The sequence below is a fragment of the Prosopis cineraria genome, unplaced genomic scaffold, assembly GCF_029017545.1.
Source record: "Prosopis cineraria cultivar Desert tree isolate PC_DT_omini unplaced genomic scaffold, ASM2901754v1 PC13, whole genome shotgun sequence".
Taxonomy (NCBI): Eukaryota; Viridiplantae; Streptophyta; class Magnoliopsida; order Fabales; family Fabaceae; genus Prosopis; species Prosopis cineraria.
Window position 1 is genome coordinate 40,296,077 of NW_026555344.1, and position 23,100 is coordinate 40,319,176.

General features: G+C 32.4%; 1 protein-coding gene across 3 annotated transcripts; it reads left to right on the forward strand.

The window, feature by feature from the left end:
- Window positions 1-1,210: 1,210 nt before the first annotated feature.
- Window positions 1,211-5,815, forward strand: LOC129290325 (thiamine-repressible mitochondrial transport protein THI74). 3 transcript variants are annotated; one of them, XM_054927069.1, is made up of 4 exons: window positions 1,211-1,324; window positions 1,415-2,089; window positions 2,181-2,601; window positions 5,309-5,815. In XM_054927069.1, exons 2-4 carry the CDS (start codon window positions 1,559-1,561, stop codon window positions 5,611-5,613), a joined length of 1,257 nt encoding a protein of 418 aa, XP_054783044.1. In that variant the 5' UTR covers window positions 1,211-1,324; window positions 1,415-1,558; the 3' UTR covers window positions 5,614-5,815. The 3 variants fall into 3 exon arrangements, with proteins under 3 accessions (XP_054783044.1, XP_054783045.1, XP_054783043.1); XM_054927070.1 differs by having other exon boundaries at window positions 1,230-1,289; XM_054927068.1 differs by having other exon boundaries at window positions 1,237-2,089.
- The last annotated feature ends 17,285 nt before the right edge of the window (window positions 5,816-23,100 follow it).

Below are 23,100 nucleotides of genomic sequence, written 5' to 3' on the forward strand. Positions count from 1 at the left end.
TATTTTTAATCCAAACAAGCTGTGATACAATTTATTAATTTTTATATTGTATATTGTTTATTTACTTATAGACTTTGTTTATTGCCTTACTTCTACTTTTATTTGATTTTATTTCAAGTATTTAAGTTATCTTAACGTAACTTGTTTGTTCATATATCTTATGCTATTCATTTACTTATGTAATTAATATTTTATAAATAAATGAACAAGTGAAATATAATAAAATTAATATTAATTTAAACATGGAACAATTTTGTCATTTATCTCAAAAATTTAATATCAAATTAAAACTTTTGGACTACAGTTGTATTTAAAAATTTAAGGGTTTTGATTTAAAATAAGTCTAGTTAAGAAATTTTTATTGATATTTTTCCTTTCAGATTCAATGACACTGACCAATGATTGGTGCTGGAAAGCACAGAAAAAATATTCTTGAGTGCAAGGAAAACACAAATTTGTGGTAATTATGGCCTTGCTTGATATAATAAAATTTTAAGTGTGAAAATAAAATCAAAGTTCTTGATATAAGTTTGTTTGATATTATAAATTTTGGATTCCTCTAAATCTCAATTCCAACATAATACACAGAATTTAATTCCATTTCATATTCCATGAAATTTATTCAATACTTTGGAATTCAAATTTAAAGATACTTTTACCTTCATCACAGTCAGTATCCTCCACCCTCATCGATCAACATTTGTTCCATCCTCATCCACCTCCAACTACCCGCCTTCAACTTCATTGTTAAACTCCAATCATCATTGCTGCTTTTGTTGCTGTGATGAACCAGCCAAAGGACATGTGATTTACGAAAAAAAAAAAAAAGAAAACGAGAAAGCAAAAAACAACAAAAGACAAGCCCGGTGGGATGATAGCGTGGAGGTTGCCCATGGCATCAAGTTGGACCGCGCTCTCATGGGGATTTTGTGGCTATCAATCATGCTCCAAAAAGCTCTCACCAATTTTTGCTGATTCAACCCATATTTTTGAAAGTTAAATATGGTGATTATGGCCATGTGAGAGATGAACATGAGAGAGATGATTTTTTTAAAAAAATATTTTGATATTTTTATATTTTATAAATATTTGAATATCTATTAAAATTAAATCAAAATTTCATTTATATATTTTTAAAATTTAATTTTAATTTTGATCTTTATTTCAATTTTAATTTCATTAAAAACCCTTCCACCTACAAGCAGGTCATATGTTTCATGTGTTTCATTTTACTTCGCCTTCTATTCTTTGTTTTTGTTTTTTCTTTGGCCAGAGAAATTCTCATCCTGGTACAATCAAATCAAATCAAATTTTCCATAAACTTGTAAATTTGTGACCTTCTCCAATCATAATTGCTTACTTCTCTTACTGCCTTCCCAATCGCTGATCGAATTTTCTGGTTTTTTACTTTTAGGTGAGATTTGGCTTGAATTCCAACTTCCGAATCCGTTCTCTCCGTCGTTTTGTCCCCCATAAAGGAGGTTCTTTGTTTTTACTATATTCCTTAACAGTTTCCAGTGTTTCGCAAACTTTGGGAATATCTATAGGTTGAAAAGATATGAATGATAAATCTTGGAATTGGGCTATAGGATTGGTATATATAGTATCTGTGGCAGCAATTTGGATTGCTGCTAGCTTCGTAGTTCAGTCTGTCGTAGACGCAGGGATATCACCCTTCCTTATCACATACATTTGCAATTCATTGTTTGTGCTGTACATTCCGATTGTTGAAATTGGACGATATTTGGAGGATTCTTATGGGAGTTTATGTTTTTGGAGGAGAGAGGAGGAAAGTAGCGATTTGGAAGTGATAGGGGAATCAGAGCAGGCTATTCTTCTCGAAGACAATGAGGCAAGTAACGAAGCTCGTTCGTCCTTGCCCGATGAAGAGCTTGTCAGTCAGAAGAGGATTAGTGGTGAAGAGACATCACCCTATAAAGGTAGTTTGACTGAGGAACTTAAAAATCAATCGGATGCAAAAGGGCGTTGGACTCGATACAGGATGGCTAAAGTCAGCCTATTGATATGCCCATTTTGGTTCCTTGCCCAACTCACTTTTAACCTCTCGCTGAAGTATACTACAGTTACAGTAAGTATCTCTAAATCAGGGATTTCACATCTTGTCTTTAGCTTCAAAATTCTCCTTCATTTAATTGTCTGGCTTAACTTCCTTTATGCAGTCAAATACTATCCTAAGCAGTGCATCCAGTCTCTTCACATTCTTGGTCTCTCTAGCATTTTTGGATGAGAAATTCACTTGGATAAAGCTCTTTAGTGTTCTTCTTTGCATGGGAGGAACAATAATTGTAAGTCTTGGTGATTCACAAAGTGGTTTAAGCACAATTGCTTCAAATCCTTTTCTTGGAGACATTCTTGCCCTTGTTTCAGCAGCTTTATATGCTGTTTATATCACCCTTATTCGCAAGAAAATGCCTGATGATGATGGAATGAACGGCCGTGCCAGCATGGCTGAGTTTCTTGGATATGTCGGGTTTTTCAATCTTTTTATTTTTCTTCCTGTTGCCCTCGTATTAAATTTCACCGAGGTGGAACCATTTCATTCACTCACCTGGAAGCACCTCGGCCTGATTATTGGCAAAGGTCTGTATTTATTGCTGCTGCTATTATGTTTTTTACTTTGAAATGTGGCTAATTTCTGTATCAGAGTTTTGTTTCTAAAGTTCAATTGGTTACTCTCCAAAAAACAAAAAGGTTCAATTGGTTACTTGTTATTTTCTAACTAAGAATATATGTTCTTATATATATATATATATATTTATATATATCTTTTACCTCTCTTAGAATGAGTACTCTTTTCTTTTTGCCTTTTTTTGTGATGTACTCATTTCTACGTCTATTATATGAAAAAGAAGACATACATTGACAGTTTTGGATTGCGCCAATGAGATGCTGTACTTCTGCTCTGCGTGTTTGACTTTTGAAGGGAAATAAATGTATAAACTGATACTTTGTTATTCTCAGTATTTGCTAAGTTCAGAAAGGAATCAGTGTGATGGGGCAATTATTGTCAATGGCATGAGAAAATGACTTTGAGACAAACTATTGAAGAATTGAATCTTTCAACGGGCCAGATAACAAAAAATTGTATCCTAGGAATTCACTGCCATTTGTAATATACAAACAAATATAGCAGAGAGCTGTGATAATTGATACACTATATGTAATTTTATAAATCGTGTTTGAATGGAATAACAGGTGCTGATATTAATGCAACTCCTTTTCTGGATGGATTCTTTGGTTTACAAAATTTTGGAATTTCAAACACACTTAGTTTCATGTTGCTGTTGTTGTTGTTTACTTTCATGTTGCTAATGCCAGAAAAATAGTCCAGGCTGCATTCTTGAGTCTTAAGAGTTTATAGGTCTTTTGATGGCTATAGAACTTGAAAAAGAACAATTGAATGAATCAATGAAAAGGTGTTAACAAATGTTCACGGGTGATCCATAGAACTTATTGCTACTTCCAGCCTAGGTGTCTGTATTGTTTAATGTCATCAAGACTATAAGTGGTGATGCGACATAATGGAGATCGTATAATTAAATCTTGTTTCAGCTCAAACTGATTTTTTTTTTTCTCTTTGACTTTTGTTACTATATGCTTAGACCTACCTTTTCGTCAGTGTTTGCTTTCAGGCATACCACTCAACTTTGCTAACTGCAGCTTAATTGTTAGGTGCTTCATCCTTTTTTTTTTTTTTTGTGGATAAAAATGAAACAAACAAAACAAAACAGCAAACAAAAATTAAAACGCCACCATGAATGAAGGAATAGAATCACCATCCATTTTATAATATCATACTTTATAAGTTCAGTCTGAAGGGATTTGATAATTAAACTAGATTCTTTCCCTTTTGTTTCAGTTGCTGAGGCTTAAGAACAAAGGTTGTGGTTAGAATTAGAATTAAGGCCTAAGACAATATTACTAGAAATCATTAATTATCTTACAAAACATACTTGAGCAATCAACTTAATTACAGCCTTAATTGGTTGGAAATATTCTAATGAAACTTGAATTGAAACGCAGTTTTGGCTCTCAAGTGACTCTTATGGGAAGAATGGTTTGATATGATTGATCTTGCCACTAAAACGTGGGAAGAATGATTTCTGGTAAATTCTATCTTGCTTTTTAGCTTTTAGAACTGAATTAATTTCATTTAGAGAAACCAAATTAATTTTACAGCCTTTCATTGGTTGGAAATACGCTGATGACAACTTGGATTTTGAAACATTTTTTGTTGTCAAGTGCCTATCATGGGAAAAATGGTTTAATATTTTTTGGTTTTTCCAGTAAACCTAAAATATATTCAATTTAGGGAGAATGGTTTCTTTTAAATTTTGTTGGAACTTAATTCATGTCAACTGGTGATAAAAATTTCAGAATTCTGTGAAGTTCAGAAACAGTGGCAAGATAAAAACAAATCAGCAACCTGTTCTGTTCTGTGCGCATTATTGCAATCCTTTTCAGCATCAGTGTAACCAAAAAAAAAAAAAAAGAGCTTTTCATTTTTGTCCGAGATATTGTAGAATTGTGGATGGGAAGTTTGAATGAACTGTAACAATGACAATGAGTTAGTAGAATATTGTGCAGAACTCGGCCCATAACCATGAGTGAAATTGGTGAACTTAAAATGCAGAACCATGTGCCTGTCCTTACCAAAAAGGAAAAGTGCAGAACCATGCATTACTTTGCCTTTGACATTCAAAGGAGAGGGAAAGCTAGGAAGCCAACTTCATTGTTACCTTCTGAGCATCTCGTTTATGAGTATTATTTTGCACGGATCTTTATTGTCGATAATTGATGAGTTTTTCCCCCTTGCTGGGTGTGTAACTGCAATTCTGTAGTGAAAGGAGTGAAGTCTAGGAAGCAAGCTGGTGGTTATGATTTTTCATTCCCGTTGAGAAAGTCTGATTTTAGATTGCATGTTGCGGTCAACGCTAGTGTTGATCTTTGTTAGAATTTCAACTTTCTTGAAGGATTTTGCACTATAATTTATAGCAAACACTTGATTGTTGATTGACTGAGCCATTATCTCAGTTAATTTTATGCCTAATTTTAACGAATTCTATGTTTATCACAGCTTCTGTAAATGTATTTAGGAAAATTCATAACCTATCTCTTGTGAAAATTTTAGGTGCATTGGCACCTGGAGGGCATTATAAACTGCTGTTAATCTTGAAAACTTAATTTGTGAAAGATGGAGCCTGTTTTAAGGGAATTGTTCCCATCCAGTCATCCTATTTTATATGATTTGTACATTACATAATTTATGAGTGATTTATCTTTGTAGGATTGCTGGATAACGTACTGAGTGATTACTTGTGGGCCAAGGCTGTTCTTCTAACATCAACGACAGTGGCTACTGCTGGACTTACGATTCAGGTGCCGTTAGCAGCCATCGTGGACAGTTTGACTGGCCATGCACCTGGCCAGCTGGATTGCCTCGGAGCAGTAGCTGTGATGATTGGCTTTGCCGGAATCAATATTCCCTCTGATGCTTTCAAAAGCTCAAGAGAAGCGAGCGTTGAGTTGGAAAACGATAGCGTGAATTCCACTGCTCTAGCCAACAACCAAAATTCAGTCGCCATGTCATAGCGGCTTTTACGTTGTACTGGTTACTACGGGTACGGTTCATTTTATTTACCGCGTCCGTCGGAGGGCGTATTTTTGCGACTGTTCCACATCAACTGCAGTAACTTAAACGTGTTACTGTATCTGTATCGTATTCAAACAAGAACATGAAAGTTTAAAAAAGGACTTCAGGTTTGCACCGGCAGATAAAAGTAAAATTGGCATTTTCATCCTTGAAAAGTTGAAATACTAGGCCACTTATTCAACTTCAATCCAAAAATAAATAAATAAATACATGAATTACTTACTGAAATAATGACGTGAATTTGACTTGTTGTAATGAGTTTAATATGAATTTATGATCAAAGAGGAATGGGTGCATTTACTTATTTTGCGAATTAAATCCAAATTGATATACTATTTCAAGGATTAAATTGATATTTTTCTTTTTATTTTATTTTTTGGCCAGCAATTGACATTTTAAAAGGCAGAATGTGAAATTCTGTTAACTTGCTTAACAGAAGATCGCGCCATTGGGCATTGATTGTTGGTTCTTTTCACCGGTTTGCATGGATTACTTGGTGCATGTTTGGATGACAAAATTAATCAATTTTAAAAGTGAAAAATCATGATTTTGTGAAAATATATCCTAATATTTTTATTACATATCAAAATTAGTTATGAATCAAAATTATAATTTTCTTAAAAATATTCAAATGCCTATTATATATGTTTAAATCAATTATAAACTCAAAATCATGATTACTTAAAAAATATTCAAGTATCCATCTTTATATATGTTAAAATTAATTATGAACTTATTATAAACTAAAGAAAGATATAGAAGAAGAGAAGAGAAACATTAGAGGTAGAGAAAATTTAGAGAGTGAAAGAAGAGATAATTCTTATTTTAGTGTGTTAAATGCAACTGAGATATCTCCTATTTATAGGTATAGATGCAACCAACTACAATAAATAAAATACATAAAATACTAATAACTAAAAGATATTGTAATAACCTAAATATATTGGAGTAATTGAAAGATATGGATATCTACATAATACCAATGGGTCTACCATACTTCAAGCAGGCCTTGGACCCATTCATAGTGATTGATTGTCCTACAGGGATGTCAATCTTGATCGAAGCATTAGCAGTTGGAATATATGATTTAGTCACTCTTTTTCAGACTTTTTGGGTTAGCAAATGTGTTTGATGATTGATTTGCTAAACTTTGTAATTGATTATCTGTTGAACTTCTTGTTCATATTGTTTTGTACAAGGATCTAAAGAAGATAATGATAATTCATTCCAACTGCAATTTTTCTCTCCCCCAATGTTGGAAAAAATGATTTATCAAAATGACAATCAGCAAAATGCGCTATAAATAAATCTATGGTTAATTGTTTGAGATATCTTATTATTGGTAGAGATTCACATTCAACATATTTTCCTAACCTTATTTGAGGTCTCATCTTTGTGCATTGTGTTGGAGCAACTGGAACATAAATCACACTACCAAAAACTTTAAGATGGGAAGTGTTAGGCTCTCAATCGAAAATCATTTGCAAAGGGGAAGGATATTGATATCCTATTGACCTAATGAGAATTAATGTGCAACATGCGTGATTGCATGCCCTCAAGTAGATATTAAGAGTTTTGATCGCAACAGCAATGGTCTTGCAATCAATTTTAAATATTTAATGTAACATCTTGAAATTAATTTAAAGGTTAAATTAGTTAATTAAGTGGTTTAATTAAGTAATTGGTGCAATTAGGAGTTATTACAAAGGTTTAGATAGCCATTTAGGCCTATTAGACCCTTTAATGGGTTTAGAATAGGATTTTAAAGGCTATTGGGCAGAGTTGGGCCTAGAATTATGGGCTTATGTGATCCTGTTTGTTTTGGGCAATTTGCCGTGATGGATGGTGCATTGCAACTACAATAGAATTGCATATGTTGAATTGAACTTGCATGAGCATAAGGCTATATTAGTAAAATTCACGTAGTGTGGCCTTTATTGAGTTTGTGTACGATGGTTAGCATAAGTCATTACTAATATGCTTAGTATTACCAATAACCTAAGGGTGTGGTATAGGTTAAGCACGATGCTCAATGTCACCAATCCTGGATTGAATGGTGTGGGTTGAGCACTTCTAACACCTTAAAATTCGAGTAAGGGGAACTTATGATCAAGGAGTGAGTGTAGGAGCCCCCTCACAATTGAAGAGTGAGGCTAGTTCAGTCACATTAATTATAATTATGAGTTAGTAGCTTATGGGTTTGGTCAGAGGATATAATGAGAGATATAAGGTAGTTGCATTAATATTTGAATATGTTTGGTTGTATAATAAATTGAGTTATAGGTTATCAAATATCTTTATGATTATCACTACCACACTTAAATATGTTTTGATTATATTCTTAGTTACTTAAATTGGTTAATCTCACTCTTGTTACTTAATATTTCTAGAGACAATAGGGTTAAGGGAAAAAGGGAGGCATCGATGCCAAAGAACTAGAGCTTCACTTGTAGAGTCTTTAGTTCCTAATTATATGTAATTGGAACTATGTTTTGCCAACACTAGGACTATTGTATTCATTTATATATGTATGTGTTGAATTATAAATCATTTTCATGTAAGCCCTAATTGTAGACTCAACAATTCTAGTGAGTAGCCTACATTTTGAGGAAAGGCTTATTATGTAAATTTGTAGATAACTATGGTTAATGTTTGCTTATACCTTGGCATATTTATATAATGAAAGTGTATGCATAATTGTCCTTGTAATTGATTCAACATTTCAAGTTGACATGAGAGGGGAGACACTCATATAAGTGCATGGGGCTTAATTGCTAACATCGACACTTAGTGTTTTAGGATCTTCATTTTGTATCACATTAAGTTGTAAATGGTACCATCTATTAATCTCCTAATTATCTACGTGTGGACACTTGGATCACCTAAATCAAAGGTCTAAGTGATTAATTATGTGTGGTTGAAATTTGAATTCCATATGTTGTCTATTGTGTTGATATAAGAGGTTTTGCTACAACGGATAGGTGTTTAGTTGCAGTGGATGAGTCAATTTTGGTTGGTAGTGGCAAAAAGTTGTTTAGCCACAATGGTTTGCCTTCGTGCATGAGACCGCAGTGGATGGACTCCCAGCCATGATGGATGTGCATAGACTTGCCTTAAATGACTGTTTTACTATTGTGTGATTATTTTTCTCAATGATATTCCATTTTTTATATTTTCAATAACTTTTACAGTCTAATGTTTTAAAGAAATGCTTTATATGAATTTCAAATATTTTTGGGATCCCATTTTCAAGATTGATCTTTATTATTATAGTTAAAGCCATGGTTGATCCTTATCTTTAAGGGTTATTAGTTGAATGAGTTTAATTTGGATTAATGACGAAAATCATTACATTTAATAAATGATTTTGCAAGTTCATTTTGTGTATGAACATGTGTTACAAGATGCTCGATTTCAATTCCAATGGACATACAATAGTCATTAAAAGCTTGAGATATAACCTTACCAACATTATGAAGGCGTATTTTCTTAACTGAATAATCAAGAAAATGAGCTCTTAGTCAAATTAATTGAGCTAGCAATCTTACAAATGCTTGGTTGCGAGTTGATAGTAAGCAAACATTTGACCATTTGGTTTATGCATTGATCAAAACTATAAAGTATCTAAATGGTCCACGTGGTGAGTGAATTCGCCCACAAATATCGCTTTATATGTACTTTAAAAAGTTTACCAATTCACTCCTAATTTTGGTTGTGATGGTCAAATAATTCGATTGAAGAATGTTATGGCTCTTCAGGTTATGTCCACACGTGTTTTCTATTACTTTTCACATCATGATTGATTTGAGATGGCCCAACTAGTCATACCAAACAAGAAACATGTGATTTGTAAAATTTTGGTTTACAATAGCATGTGATTTCAATTGTACTAATATATATGTAGTACAATCCAAAACAAAATGCAAGTGGTCTTCCTAATATACATTTTTCATTAATGAGAATGATGTAAAGATATTCAACATCCTTATCATTCATTGTCTTAATTTGATATCCTTTTTTTTTGGAATATCTTTAAAGCTTAATAAATTCTTGAGACTTAAAGGAATATAATGCATTTTCAATATGTAAATTTGTTCCTCTTGGTAATACTATACTAGCTTTTCCAAAGCCTTCAATTAATTTTGTACTACCAAATCTAGTAATAATATAGGGAGAATTAGTAAAAAGAACCAGGTTAGGAAGGAAATTGTGCTCAAGGACCACATGAAAGTTAAGGACCAAACTTATTATAATATTAAAAAAAGGATGCAATGAATGGACTAAAATGCCCCTTACCCATTCAACATTCTTAAAAGAGAAAAGTTAGTAAAGATGTCTTCCTTTGATACCTTCATCATCGACGATGAGGAGTTGAATGTCAACTCTTCTTCCACTCATCCCTTCAACGATCACCACAAAGATGACTTCTACTCTGGCTACAACAGTGGCTACTCTAGCTTCTCTAACGGATTTCCCATCGAGAGTAATGTCGTTGTTGACCATATTACCACTGAGTCATCAGAAATCTTCACGTTTAGTAATCCAGATCTAAATTCTCAATCTCCCTTCAAATTAATCCACGTGGAGAATGTAATGAAAACAAAAGCCGATACAGTGACGGTGCTTTATCTCAGATAGGCTAGTGCTTTCCCCATTCTATTTCACTATATTCTTCTTTTGACTACCATTGATCGTGTTTTCTACCAATTCAACATCTCTTCTTCATCACTAACCTTCATTTATTGTTGAGCTTTTGTAGGATAGGTTCTTTTCAAAGTTGGAAACTTCTCTCTAATGCTTTGTTGATTCTTTATCTCATTTCGATTTCATAGACTCCAATTTTGATGCCAAGGTTTTCTAGAAGAATCTAACTAGGAGTAAGAACTATAATCGAAATGAGTTTGGGCACAAGGAAGCAACACTAAAACTTATGAGTCATAAATATACCAATATGTTTCATGAGATGGAATTCAATATGTTTGTGATTTATTGTTCCCATATAATTAGTTGTAAATGTCCCACTAAATAAATGTTTAATCCCAAAATAAGCCATTTTCATCAAAATTGAGAACATCGTTAAAAGGTATTGCTATTATGTTTGCTTGCATACTTGTATTATATGGATGAGGAGTAGTTTATTGAGTTTTTGGGATGTTAATACAGGTGGTACCACATATCACATATGCCATAAAAGATTGAATTTAATTAGTTGCTATAATTCATGTGGATGGGAAGGAGGGACCGATAAATGTTCGTATGATTGAGCTTAGAGGCATTATGGGTAAGAATTTTTATGAAGTAGAGATGCTTCTTCTTCATCCATGTTATTTTAGTCAATTCATTACATGGGATGATATTTTTTATTTTTACAAGTGACACTGAATCTATGCCATTTATTGAGGCTTTACAGCAATTGTCCTTTTCTTGGTTATGTGAAGGACATTTGGCAAGTGTTTTCTAGTTCTCCTTGCTTCAGCTCATTTTTTTTTTGGTCATCTATTTTTGGGATCTTGATATAACTATCTTGCTTTATAGTTTCACAATTTCATAAATATCATTGTGCAATTATTGGCTACTTTTTTATAACATTATTCTTTGTTGCTTAGTCTTCCTATAGTTTTGATTCTGGTTCTTAATTAGTTCAACAATCATGATATAATTGTAAACCATTTATTTTCAATATAATTATAAATCATCTATTTCTGATACAATTGCCGCATGATTTTATTGTCTGGAGCAAAACCAAAAGAAAATTACACAATGAAGGTTGCTTTACAATATGAAGTTCAAGGTAATGGTTTAGAAACTAGAAAATCTTTTGATATATAGTGTAAAGATTGGAAGAATGGTCTGATTATTAAATATAGCCATTTACTGAATTTAATACTTTAAGGCATAGTTTATGTAAAATTTTAGTTCTTATAATACTCTTATTTTCTAGCATAGTTTTTATATCAAATCCTAAAAGTTATTTTACTGTTGAATGTTTCTTATATTTTTGTATAACTTTTATTGAGAATCAAGAAAGAAGCAGAAGCAAGATCTCTACTTTCTAATATTGCTACTAGAATGGAAGAATTATAAGAACTATAAAAGTACAGTACTTATTTTTCTGGTGATCTTGTTTACTCAAATAAATTTGTGCTATATTTCAGATGGCTTAATTTGAAATATATGTGAGCTTTCCATATTGTCATATGCATATAAAATGCAATCATTTTGTCTAGAATCACTTTATTATGTAATAGATATAATGTAAATGTAAACGAAATACTTGACTATGATCTACTTGACTAAATCATTCCTAACATTATTGTGAAATCATGTAAGTATTCAAATCTGTTTGACTAACTATGTGTTTCACTTGCTTTTTTATTGGACCATTCTTTTAAGTCTTTTGCCATTAAAGATTATAGTCTTGGCCTGTATTATGTTACAAATTCATGGTTAATTCTCTGATATGGTTAAAGTTCATACTTTACTCTGTTATAAATATATGTTAATATGAGCTAAAAAAATTCCTGTATAGCATCCATTCTTTTATTGAGGAACTGAATTTTTACAAACTCTTTAAAAAAGCCATAACAAAGTATTGAACTTCTATTGCCTAATAAGCTAGTGATAATTTTGTAGATATCATGTATTAATGCTTGAATAACTCACTTGTGGTAGCTACTAATTTTTATTTTAGGCATAATGTTTTAGATGCACTAAAGTATAAGGTTTTGTCTGAAGAGGAAAAAAATAAGTTCAAGTCAAGAAGCTCTTACATGCATCTCATAACTCAAATGAGCTATAAGAAAATGTTGATCAAGGAATTCTCCAAAAAGATTAAACAAAAATGTGATTGTATTTTGAAGTATATTTATGGCCTTCCCCCTTATTTGTTTTTTATATAGGACATGATGTAGTTTAATATGGGTATGATATTTGTCTTACCCTCATAATATATCTTTTGATATGGGGTGCCTTATGGTCTTTGTTTATTATTTTGATTGTACTTGATAGAAAGATAAACTAAACCTAATGGAATTAATATTCTTTCATTGAAATTATTGTTGTTCAGTCTCGCCTTTCACATTTACTTATTTTCTAGAGATAATTCAATTGTTCTCAATGTTATATTATTAAATACATATCTTTTACAGGTTAATATGGCTTCCTATATGATGTATAATACTTAAAAAAGAGAGAACTTATTGTGAGTGTTCTCTTATTCATTTTTTATATAGGGTATGATGTGATTTAACATGGGCATGATGTTTTTCTTACCCCCTATAATATGCTTTTTAATTTAGGGTACCAGAATTAGAGGGTGCAAGGTTTCTGACTTAAGGTGCAAGGATTCTGGCTTAGGTGTAAGGAGTATGGCTTGGGTACAAGGGATCTGATTTAGGGTATAAAGCTTATGGCTTAATCATTTTCATGTAATTCATAATCGTTTTCATGTAATTTAAGGGCACTAATAATGGTACGGTTTATATGTTTGATTTATATGTAATCCACTAGATATTACATGTGAATTATTTCTTAGTCATACTCATGAGTTTTTTTCACATATTGATTTACATGTGTTCCATAGTCATTTTCACATACATGTATTACATGTATTCTCTATGTGTTTGATTTATATATAATCTTCCAGAGATTACATGTAATCAATAGTAGTTTACATGTAAATATGAGGCAGTAACAGGGGAATCATCTCTGTATGATTGATTTACATGTAATCTGCTAGAAATTGCATATAAATTATTCCTTAGGCATGCTCACAAATTTTTTTCCATATTGATTTACATGTAATGCATAGCCATTTTCATGTAATTATGAGGGATTGATAAAGGTGTGCTTTTTATGTATTTGATTTATAAGCCATAACCTTGCATCCTAAGCTAGAACACTTGCACCTTAAGCCAAATCCCTTATACCTTAAGCTAGATTGCTTGCGTCCAAGTCAAAAGCACTTGTGCCCCAAGCTAGAACCTTACACCTCAAGCCAAAAGCCTTGCACTCAAGGCATAACCTTTGTACGTTAAGCCAACAGCCTTTCACTTAAGCTAAATCACTTGCATCTAAGCCAGAACCCTTGCACCTTAAGTCAAGATCCTTGCATCCTTTAGTTATTATGTTTACATGTAATCTTTGATATTTACATATAATCAAGAGATGTTGAAACTTTTTGATAACATTTTTCGACAACTTGTTGGTCGAAGCTCTGATAGGTGCATTGTCAGTTGCAAGAGCTCTGGTGACCTAACCTCCGGTGGCTAGAGCTCTAACTAGTGAAGCTCCAGCGAACTAGTTTTTTCCTTTTTAAAAAAAAAAAGTTAATTAACACATAGGGACATTCTGATCATTTATTCAAATTATTTAACAAATAAAATATTAATTTTGATCCTCTAATTGCATTTGGTCCTTAGGACCAATTTCTTTTCCAATAAGATCCTTTTTACCAATTTTCCCAATAATATAAGCTTCTTTCCTTACTATATTTAAAAAATGTCTTATATAATTGAGAATTGCATGTGTCATAGCACCATCCACATAATTAGTATTGATGTTGACAGCATAAATAACAACCATTCTAATGATGTTATGAGTAGAACAATCATAATGATAATATGTTATAAAATAAATAAAGATATGGAAGAAAAGAAGAGAAATATTAGGAGGAGAGAATATTTAGAAAGTAAGAAAAGAGATAATTATCATTTCAATGTGTTAAATAGAACTAAGGTATCTTGTATTTATTGGCATAAATGTAACTAACTAGAATAAATTTTTTTGGCAAAAAAAAGAATTCATTCTAGTGAAAATAAAATACAACTGAAAGATATTGAAATAACCAAAAGATATTGGGGTAAATGAAAGACATGAACATCCACATAATATTTTAAATATTCATAACACCAAAATCCAGATTTATAAAATAGAATTTATATGGTTTTTGGATAAATTTTGAAAAGTTAAATTAAAAAATAATAGTAATTTATGAGATAACCATGATTTTAGGTTCACAACCAATTATTGTAGCGTTGGTTATGGTAAGATATGAGAATATAATCTATTAAATTAAAAAAAAGATTAATATGTAATTTGAACCCTGAACTATAGGTCTAAAAGTAATTTAAACTATAAACTTTTAAAAAATATATTTTGAACTTTAAATAATTAAAGTTGGGGCAATTTAACTCCTATCATTAAATTTGAACAAACGTCCATCAATTTTTTTTAAAATTAGGGTCTAATGTGTAATTTTTATCAAATTTCACTATTCCTCTCTTTTCTACCCTCATTTGAGAAAAATCATACATTAAGCCTAATTTTTTAAAAAAACTAAGGAATGTTTTTTCAATTTAACAATGAGGAAAAAATTGTGATAACCCTTATAAAATAAATTAATATATATATATATATATGATAATTTGTTTATGTGTGTTTATATTAAATCCTTAGACAATTATGCCAATAAAGAAAGCTGATGCAGTGGCAGTTGGGTTGGATTACTTCCATTTGGTCCTAAGTTCGAACCATAGTGAGCCTATGGAATTTTTTTCCCTTTGCTGATTTTCCTTGTAAAATTACCAAACTACCCGTATTATAATCAGATCTTTTTAAACTCTTCCTTCATTCTTCGATGAGGATTCTGGAGCAAAGAGAGAAAGAGAGTCGGTGGAGAGAGTAAGAGGGATCTTAGGTCTAGAAATTTTACTTTCCCTATATACAGCAATCACTGGCGTTGGTGACTACAAAGGTTCCGTCCGCCATTGCTAGTTGGTTGAGTTTGTAAGTATGTGGCTTCCTTCTTCCCTGCCGTGATGTTGTCTGGTGTGCATGCGGGCTTGAGTTGCAACTTGCTTTCTCCTCTGTTCTTGGTGCTATAAAAGAGCACGCTAAACCTTCTCCTTCTTCCTCCTTGAATCATTACTGCTTCTTTTTAGTTTCAGCTGTTATTGTCGCTGGTATGCTTGCTTCTAATCCATTTTTCATTAGTTAGTCAACTCGTGATCTTTGCACTCCATTTTTCTTTATTTATTTTAGATTATCGAGCTTCTTCTCCCTTCTTTATCCAGGTGCATATGTGAGTATTTAGATCTTCCTTCCCTTTTACTAGTACTAGTGATTATTGTTGGAGAGAGTTGGAGACTTATGCTGTACTGATTACTCCAGCTGTCTTTCATGTTCTTTGCCTCTATTTTTCCTCTTCATTTTATGCTCTGGTTCTATCTGTGTCGTCACCTTCGAGTCATAGCTGGGACGAGAAACCAAGTTGCCAGAGCTGCGGCAGTGCTGTAATGAGTTTGGATTATTGTTGCTGATTCGTTTGTTGTGTTTCCTTGCGAGTAGTGTCCAGTTTTTTACTTCCCTATTATGCTGCAAGCTTCATTTTTCTTCTTCTCTTTCCTTTCTTGTCCATTGCCATTTGGGTTGAGGAGGTGAGAAATTTTGAACTTTCCTATTGTTAATCTGCTGTGCCGTGAGAGTAAGAGATAAGGACATGAGTGCTGTGTGTATACGTGAAATGCAGAAAGTAGAGTTTCTGCATGCTACTGTTACTATTCGATATGTGTAATCATGGCAATCTCACATTGTTCTATTATTGCTCATGCTATTACGTAGGGAGAAGAAGACTAAAATTTGAGCTAGAAATTCATCTAAATTGGTAATAATATATGATATATGTGAGTTAAGGATTGGGGTTTCAAAATTTATCCCTTTTGTGACTGTGCGTACATGCATAAAAAAACAAGAGAAAAAAAAAAGAAGAGAGGAGGAATTTCTATTTAAATGAATATTGTGGTTGTGCAAGGAAGTAAGATGATATTGTAAATTGAGATTCTATTTGGAAATGATGGAATTGGTGATATTGCAAGGTCTCAATGAAACTAAAAATTTAGGAAGGAAAATATCAACATTAACTCAAGCAATTATGCATGTATGTTGTTTGGTAAAATACCTAGAACAAATTTTATTATTTATATTCTAATAGGGTGTGAAGAAGAAAGGGACCCTGACCAAAATTGAAAGAAAGGATATCTTTAAAAATTTAAAGCTCTGACGAGTAAGTGAATAGCATCCCATTTAATATATTTTTATTTTTAATAACCTCTTCTTGAAATATTTTATTCTTATGAATTATATTAATTTTGATAATTATGAAATATCAATGAAAGACAAACAAGTTATGATATGTGCATTTATTGATTCTTACAAATATATTTCCAAGTTTGATGAAAGCATTCTTGTATGGTTGTTAAACTTTGAAATTTATTGGATACTCAATTATTACAAATTTATGATTTTGACAAATGTTGAGATTTGAAACAATTCATGCGTGTTTGGCAGTAAGAATGATAATTTATTTCAATAATAATTATTTTTCTCGCAAGTTTGAAGTGTGATTTAAAGAGAACTCAAAACAGAACACTACTGCTAACGGCAGTTCTATTAGCCCATAGCGTGCTATGATTAAACACTAGCTAGTTTTTTTTGTGAGCTTTATTCTCACGTTTGGTATTCGTGGGCTTTGTACCCGCATTTGATTCTGTGGCTTGAGCCACATTTGGTTACTTACCCTCGTGGACTGAGTGTCCATGTTTGTTTTGTGGCTTCGGTTGCGTTTGGTTATTTACCTTCGTGGACTGGTATGTCTACGTTTGTTTTTATGGCATAAGCCGCGTTTGGTTATTTATCCTCGTAGATTGTGTATCCATATTTGTAATCTGTTCTGTTGAGTTCTCAAAATCTTAAATATTGATTAATATGTGTTTTTGAAATTTATATGATTTTAGCTAGTAATTTGTAGTTCTTGAGTTATATGTGAGCAAATTGTTTTCTTTAAGCATGATAACATAGATTGTTTTCAATTTACTCTTATTTTATAAATATGGTTATGACTTACATGTTTATAAATTTTTGGTGGAATTACTTTTAACTAGCTGACACCATTAATAAAGATTGTTGATTAAAATTCTAAGAATTTTACCATGAAAATGCTATTCACTAGAAAAATTATTTTGATCTCAAATTTATTAGCTGACGCCGATCCCACCATCGACCTCAAAAAGGCAACTAGCTACAGTGGCTGGACATTTTAATTGGTATTATTGCTTGAATGTAAATATATAATTTGTATATCTTTTTGATTTGAAAGAAAAAGTATATGCTTCACATAGGTTGTTAATAAACCTTATTTTTAGTCTGTATATTGGTTGCTGGCTAGAAGGAGCTACGCTCCTAATTTCTACTGTTATCTATAAAAATTTTGTCGTAGAATTTTCGGGAGATCCTAGTTACAGGGAAGGTTTTGCCGAAATTTCTACAAAAACGTTGACACTTTCTTATGATAATGAGTTTAAAGGTATTATTTAATTCTCATGTAATTTGATAAATTTTCTTTCTTTTCTTTTGGAAAAATGGAGTGAATTTTCATTTTGAGGTTTATGGGAATGTGTGAGTAGTTCACACCTATGCTGGTCACCCTCTAATTTTTAGGGTGTGACAGAAATTGTCCCAACTTTAACTTTTAGGTTTCAGAATATATCATTTAAAAGTTTAGGATTCAAATCGCTCACAGATCAATAGTTTAAGGTTCAAATTGCAAATTAATCCTTTCAAAAAGCATTATATAACCACAGGACCATTGAACCCACTCATTAATAATTTGATCCCACTAAATGTGATAATGACAATAAGGTCACAAGGGACTTCTTTAATATTAAATTTTTGTGTCAAATTACTTTAATACCGTATGTGATTTAGAAAGTTGTGATTTTCTAAATTATTTTAGTTATTAATGAAACCACACTTGCAAATACCTATACCAAACTTGTGAACCATAAAAAATTAGTTAAACTTTATTGATTGAAGAAAATTGCTAATAGAAAGCTATGATTTTTTAAATTGTTTTAGTCATTAGTAGAACCAAACTTGTGAATACTTATACCAAATTTGCAAACCATATAAAATTAATTGTATAGGGTTACCAAAGTAATTTTACACAAAAATTTAATTTCAAATAAATCCTTCAAAATCTCACTGTCATTATCACATTATGCGAAACCAAATTGTTATTTCTTTATTTTAGAGAGACTTATCTGTCACTCTCCCTTTATCAAATATATGCAAAACATTGCGTGTTTCAAAACATTAATAATCAATCTCCTATACACAAGTTCTCAATCTTCTATCTTGAAATTATCGATTGTAACATGTTAATTGTCAATATGACATTCACAACCTTAGTGTAAGGAATTCACAATTTGTTTATTCTTTATCATATTTGAGTTGTGCACTTTGTCATAAACAAAAGACGTTTTAATTATATTCTATATGCTAAAATTAAAAAGCTTTCCATTCTCTAACTCTCTTACTCCACTTTTCTAAACTTCTCTCCTCTTCTTTTCTCAATCTATATTATTTATAATGCTATTAACATTATAATATTTTTAGGAAAAATATCATCTAAGGACCACTAGAAAGTTTTTATATCGAAGAAAGACCTTAAAAATTTGAAATTTCATTGCACCTCTAAGTATCTATATGAAAATAAGGTTTTATGAGAAAAGACCTAATTATCCTTAAGATTTTATGAATGTGTAAATAAGTATCTATTTGAATTTTCACTACTATAGAAAGATGTATAATTGACGTTTATTTAAAAAAAACGACAAATAAAAAAGGCGGAGAATACTTGACGGTTTTTACGAAACAAGCGTCAAATATTTAAGTAAATACTTGACGATTATTTAAAGATAACCATCAAGTATATATATTTGACATTTTTTATAAATAACCGTCATATAAAGCAAAAATTTAACATCGGTCTTCAATAAACAAACGTCAAATTAATATTAGAAAAAAAAATTAAATTTTTTCACATACTTGACGCTTGTTTTGAAATAACCGTCAAGTTTGTCTGCCATATACTTGACGATTGTTTTAAAAAAAGCGTCAAATATGTAATACTTGACGGTTATTATGAAATAACCATCAAGTATTGTCATTTAAATTCCCTCCAGATTTCTTTTTTGCTCTTCATTTCTGCAAATCCTTCGTCTTCAGAAACAAACCCAGAGCCACCGAAACCCATTTTTCGTCACTCTAACTGCCAAAAAACACATTTTCAGTCTCGATTCTTGAGGGGTTTTTGATTCTCGACCTCCATAAGTCTCGTGGGCACTCGTTCGTTGGGATTCTCGGTCTCTATCACTCTGCATCAGACTCTCGTCTCTGTTTTTCTGCACAGTCGGTGTTCCCTCTTCTTGTTGAGGTAGGTTCTTGCTTTCCCAATCATTAATCTTCATTTTGAATGTATGGGTTGTTGATTTTGATTTTCATACATAATAAATAATTTTTGTGTTATTTATTTTGATCTGCATTGTTGTTCTTCTCAGTGAGTGTTTGAAGTTTTGAGTTTTTGGGTACTTAATTATTGAATTAAGGGATCATTCAATTTTTTTGTTGATATGAGGAGATTCATTAAGGATATGAAAATGTATACCACCTAATTACCTTGTTTTTAATATTTTTGATATTTTAAATTGATATTTATATAGTGTTTGATGTGGTTTAATATGATTTTAATTAAAATTGAGTTTCTTATTAATGTTGTTATTATTGTTGTTGGATCATATATAGTCTCATTATAGATAACTTGATTTTTTTAAAGGCATAAAGACCTGGTAATACTCATTTTAAGCCGTTATATATACTATCAATTTTTTTTAAATTATTCTTGAATATAACTTTATGTGTTTGTTGTTGTAGATGATGTTGTTGTTGTCATTTAGATTAATAGGAAGAGGGGATAAGGCTCAGGAAACTCTCTTTTTTAAGTTGTTATGCTGTCAAAATTATTTCAATGGCTAGCATTAAAATATAATTATTAGTTTTAAACAAGATTAAAGAGGAATGTGCAAACATGTGGTTAGTGACTTATTGACTAATTGATCTTTGTATCTAATTCTCCCACTATCTAGGAGTAGTCAAAGTCACTAATCATATTTCCCTCTTAATCTTTCTAGGAATTATGGATAAGGAATGGATGTCTGTCAATCGTCTATCCAAGGAATATTGGAATGGGGTGGCAAATTTTGTTAAGCTTGCAGTTAAACATGCGGAGGATCCTACTAGGATTGTTTGCCCATGTTTAAAGTGTGGTCTTGTGAAGCGGGTTAGTCCAGATACTTGTGAAGAACACCTCGTGATTAATGGGATGGATCAAAGTTACAAGTGTTGGACAATGCATGGAGAGACAAGAGATGATATTGGTTGCAGCCAGAAGCATAGTGAAAGCTGTGCATCATCTCCTGATGATTTTGACACATGCACACTTGAGGAAGATTGTCTTGAACAGATGGCCAAAGCAGTTGAAGAGGACCTCAAGGATTATCCGAAAATGTTTGAGAAGTTGAAAAGTGATGCAGAGACACCGTTGTATGCTGGTTGTAGTGCATCAAAGTTGTCAGCAGTGTTAAAATTGTACAACATGAAGGCAAAACATGGATGGAGTGATGCAAGCTTTACTGAGTTGCTTGGGTATTTGAAAGTAGAATTACTTCCTAAGGAAAATGAGCTTCCTTGTCGAACATATAACGCAAAACAAGTATTGCGATCAATTGGCATGAGTTATGAAAAGATACACTCGTGCCCTAATGATTGCCTTTTATTTCGAAATGAATATGCGTCGTTAACCGAGTGTTCGAAGTGTAATGCCTCACGTTACAAGCAGAACGGATCAAGTCCCATGAAGGCACTATGGTATTTTCCAATCGTGCGTAGATTTAGACGCATGTATAGCAGTGCAGAAATTGTGAAAAACTTAACATGGCATGCGGATGAAAGGATAAAAGATGGCATGCTTCGTCATCCTGCTGATTCTCCACAATAGAGAAAGATTGATTATGAGTACCCTGAATTTGGGGAAGAGAGTAGGAATCTATGCCTTGCATTGTCTACCGATGGGATGAATCCTCATGGGATTCAAAGTAGTAGCCACAGCACTTGGCCAGTCATTTTAGTGATTTATAACCTTCCTCCATGGCTTTGCATGAAGCGCAAGTATATGATGTTGTCCATGCTAATTGCAGGACCCAAGCAACCTGGGAATGACATAGACATATATTTGGCTCCTCTAATTGATGACTTGAAGATCATGTGGGAGTCAGGTATAGAGGTATATGATGGGTATAGAGAAGAAAGATTTAATTTAAGAGCTATGCTCTTCGGTACAATCAATGACTTTCCTGCTTATGGCAATCTGTCAGGGTATAGCATTAAAGGGCAACTTGGATGCCCTATTTGTGAAGAGGGAACACATTCTATAAGGCTTCAACATGGGATGAAGAATGTTTACCTCGGCCACCGTAGGTTTTTACACCAAGAACATCATTATCGGCGGTTGAGAAAAGCGTTCAATGGAAATCCAGAAGAAGGTAAGACACCTTTGCCGTTAACTGGTGATGAGTTGTTTGAGAAGATTAAGGATTTGGATATTGAATTTGGCAAACCATTTGCAAGGCACCTTGGGACAACCGGATGGAAGAAGAGATCTATTTTCTTTGAACTCCCTTATTGGACCACCTTGGATGTTCGGCATTTTCTTGATGTCATGCATATTGAAAAAAATGTCTGTGAGAGTCTTATTGGGACTTTACTCCAAGTGTCAGGAAAAACAAAAGATGGCATAAAAGCAAGGTTGGACATGGTCTCTTTAGGAATAAGAGAAAAATTAGCACCCCAAGATAAGGGGAACCGTACCTTTCTCCCTCCGGCAGCTTATACGCTATCTAAGAAAGAGAAAACTGCATTTTGTGAGTTCCTTAATGTAGTTAAAGTTCCTGAGGGTTACTCTTCAAATATAAAAAATATTGTATCAATGAAAGATTTGAAGTTGAAGGGCTTAAAGTCTCACGATTGCCATGTTTTAATGGAGGATTTCATTCCAGTTGCTATACGTGCAATTTTACCCCTTAAAGTATGAGGGACGATCACTAAGTTATGTTTGTTTTTTAAGTCCATTTGCAGTAAAGTGATTAACCCACATAAGTTGCCAAGGTTGCAAGCTCGAATTGTATTAACACTGTGTGAGCTTGAGATGTATTTTCCACCGGCATTCTTTGATATTATGATCCACCTAACTGTTCACTTGGTTAGGGAGGTTCAAATGTGTGGGCCTGCTTATTTAAGATGGATGTATCCTATTGAGCGCTATATGAAGATTTTGAAAGGCTATGTGAAAAATCGAAGTCGACCGGAAGGTTGTATTGTTGAACGGTATATTTGTGAAGAGGCTGTTGACTTTTGTACTGAGTACCTGAGTCATATTAGCTATGTTGGGCTTCCAAAGTCTCGACATATGGGTAGAATAAGTGGAGAAGGGATCATGGGAAATAAAGTCATTACTATGTCAAGTGTACAGTGGG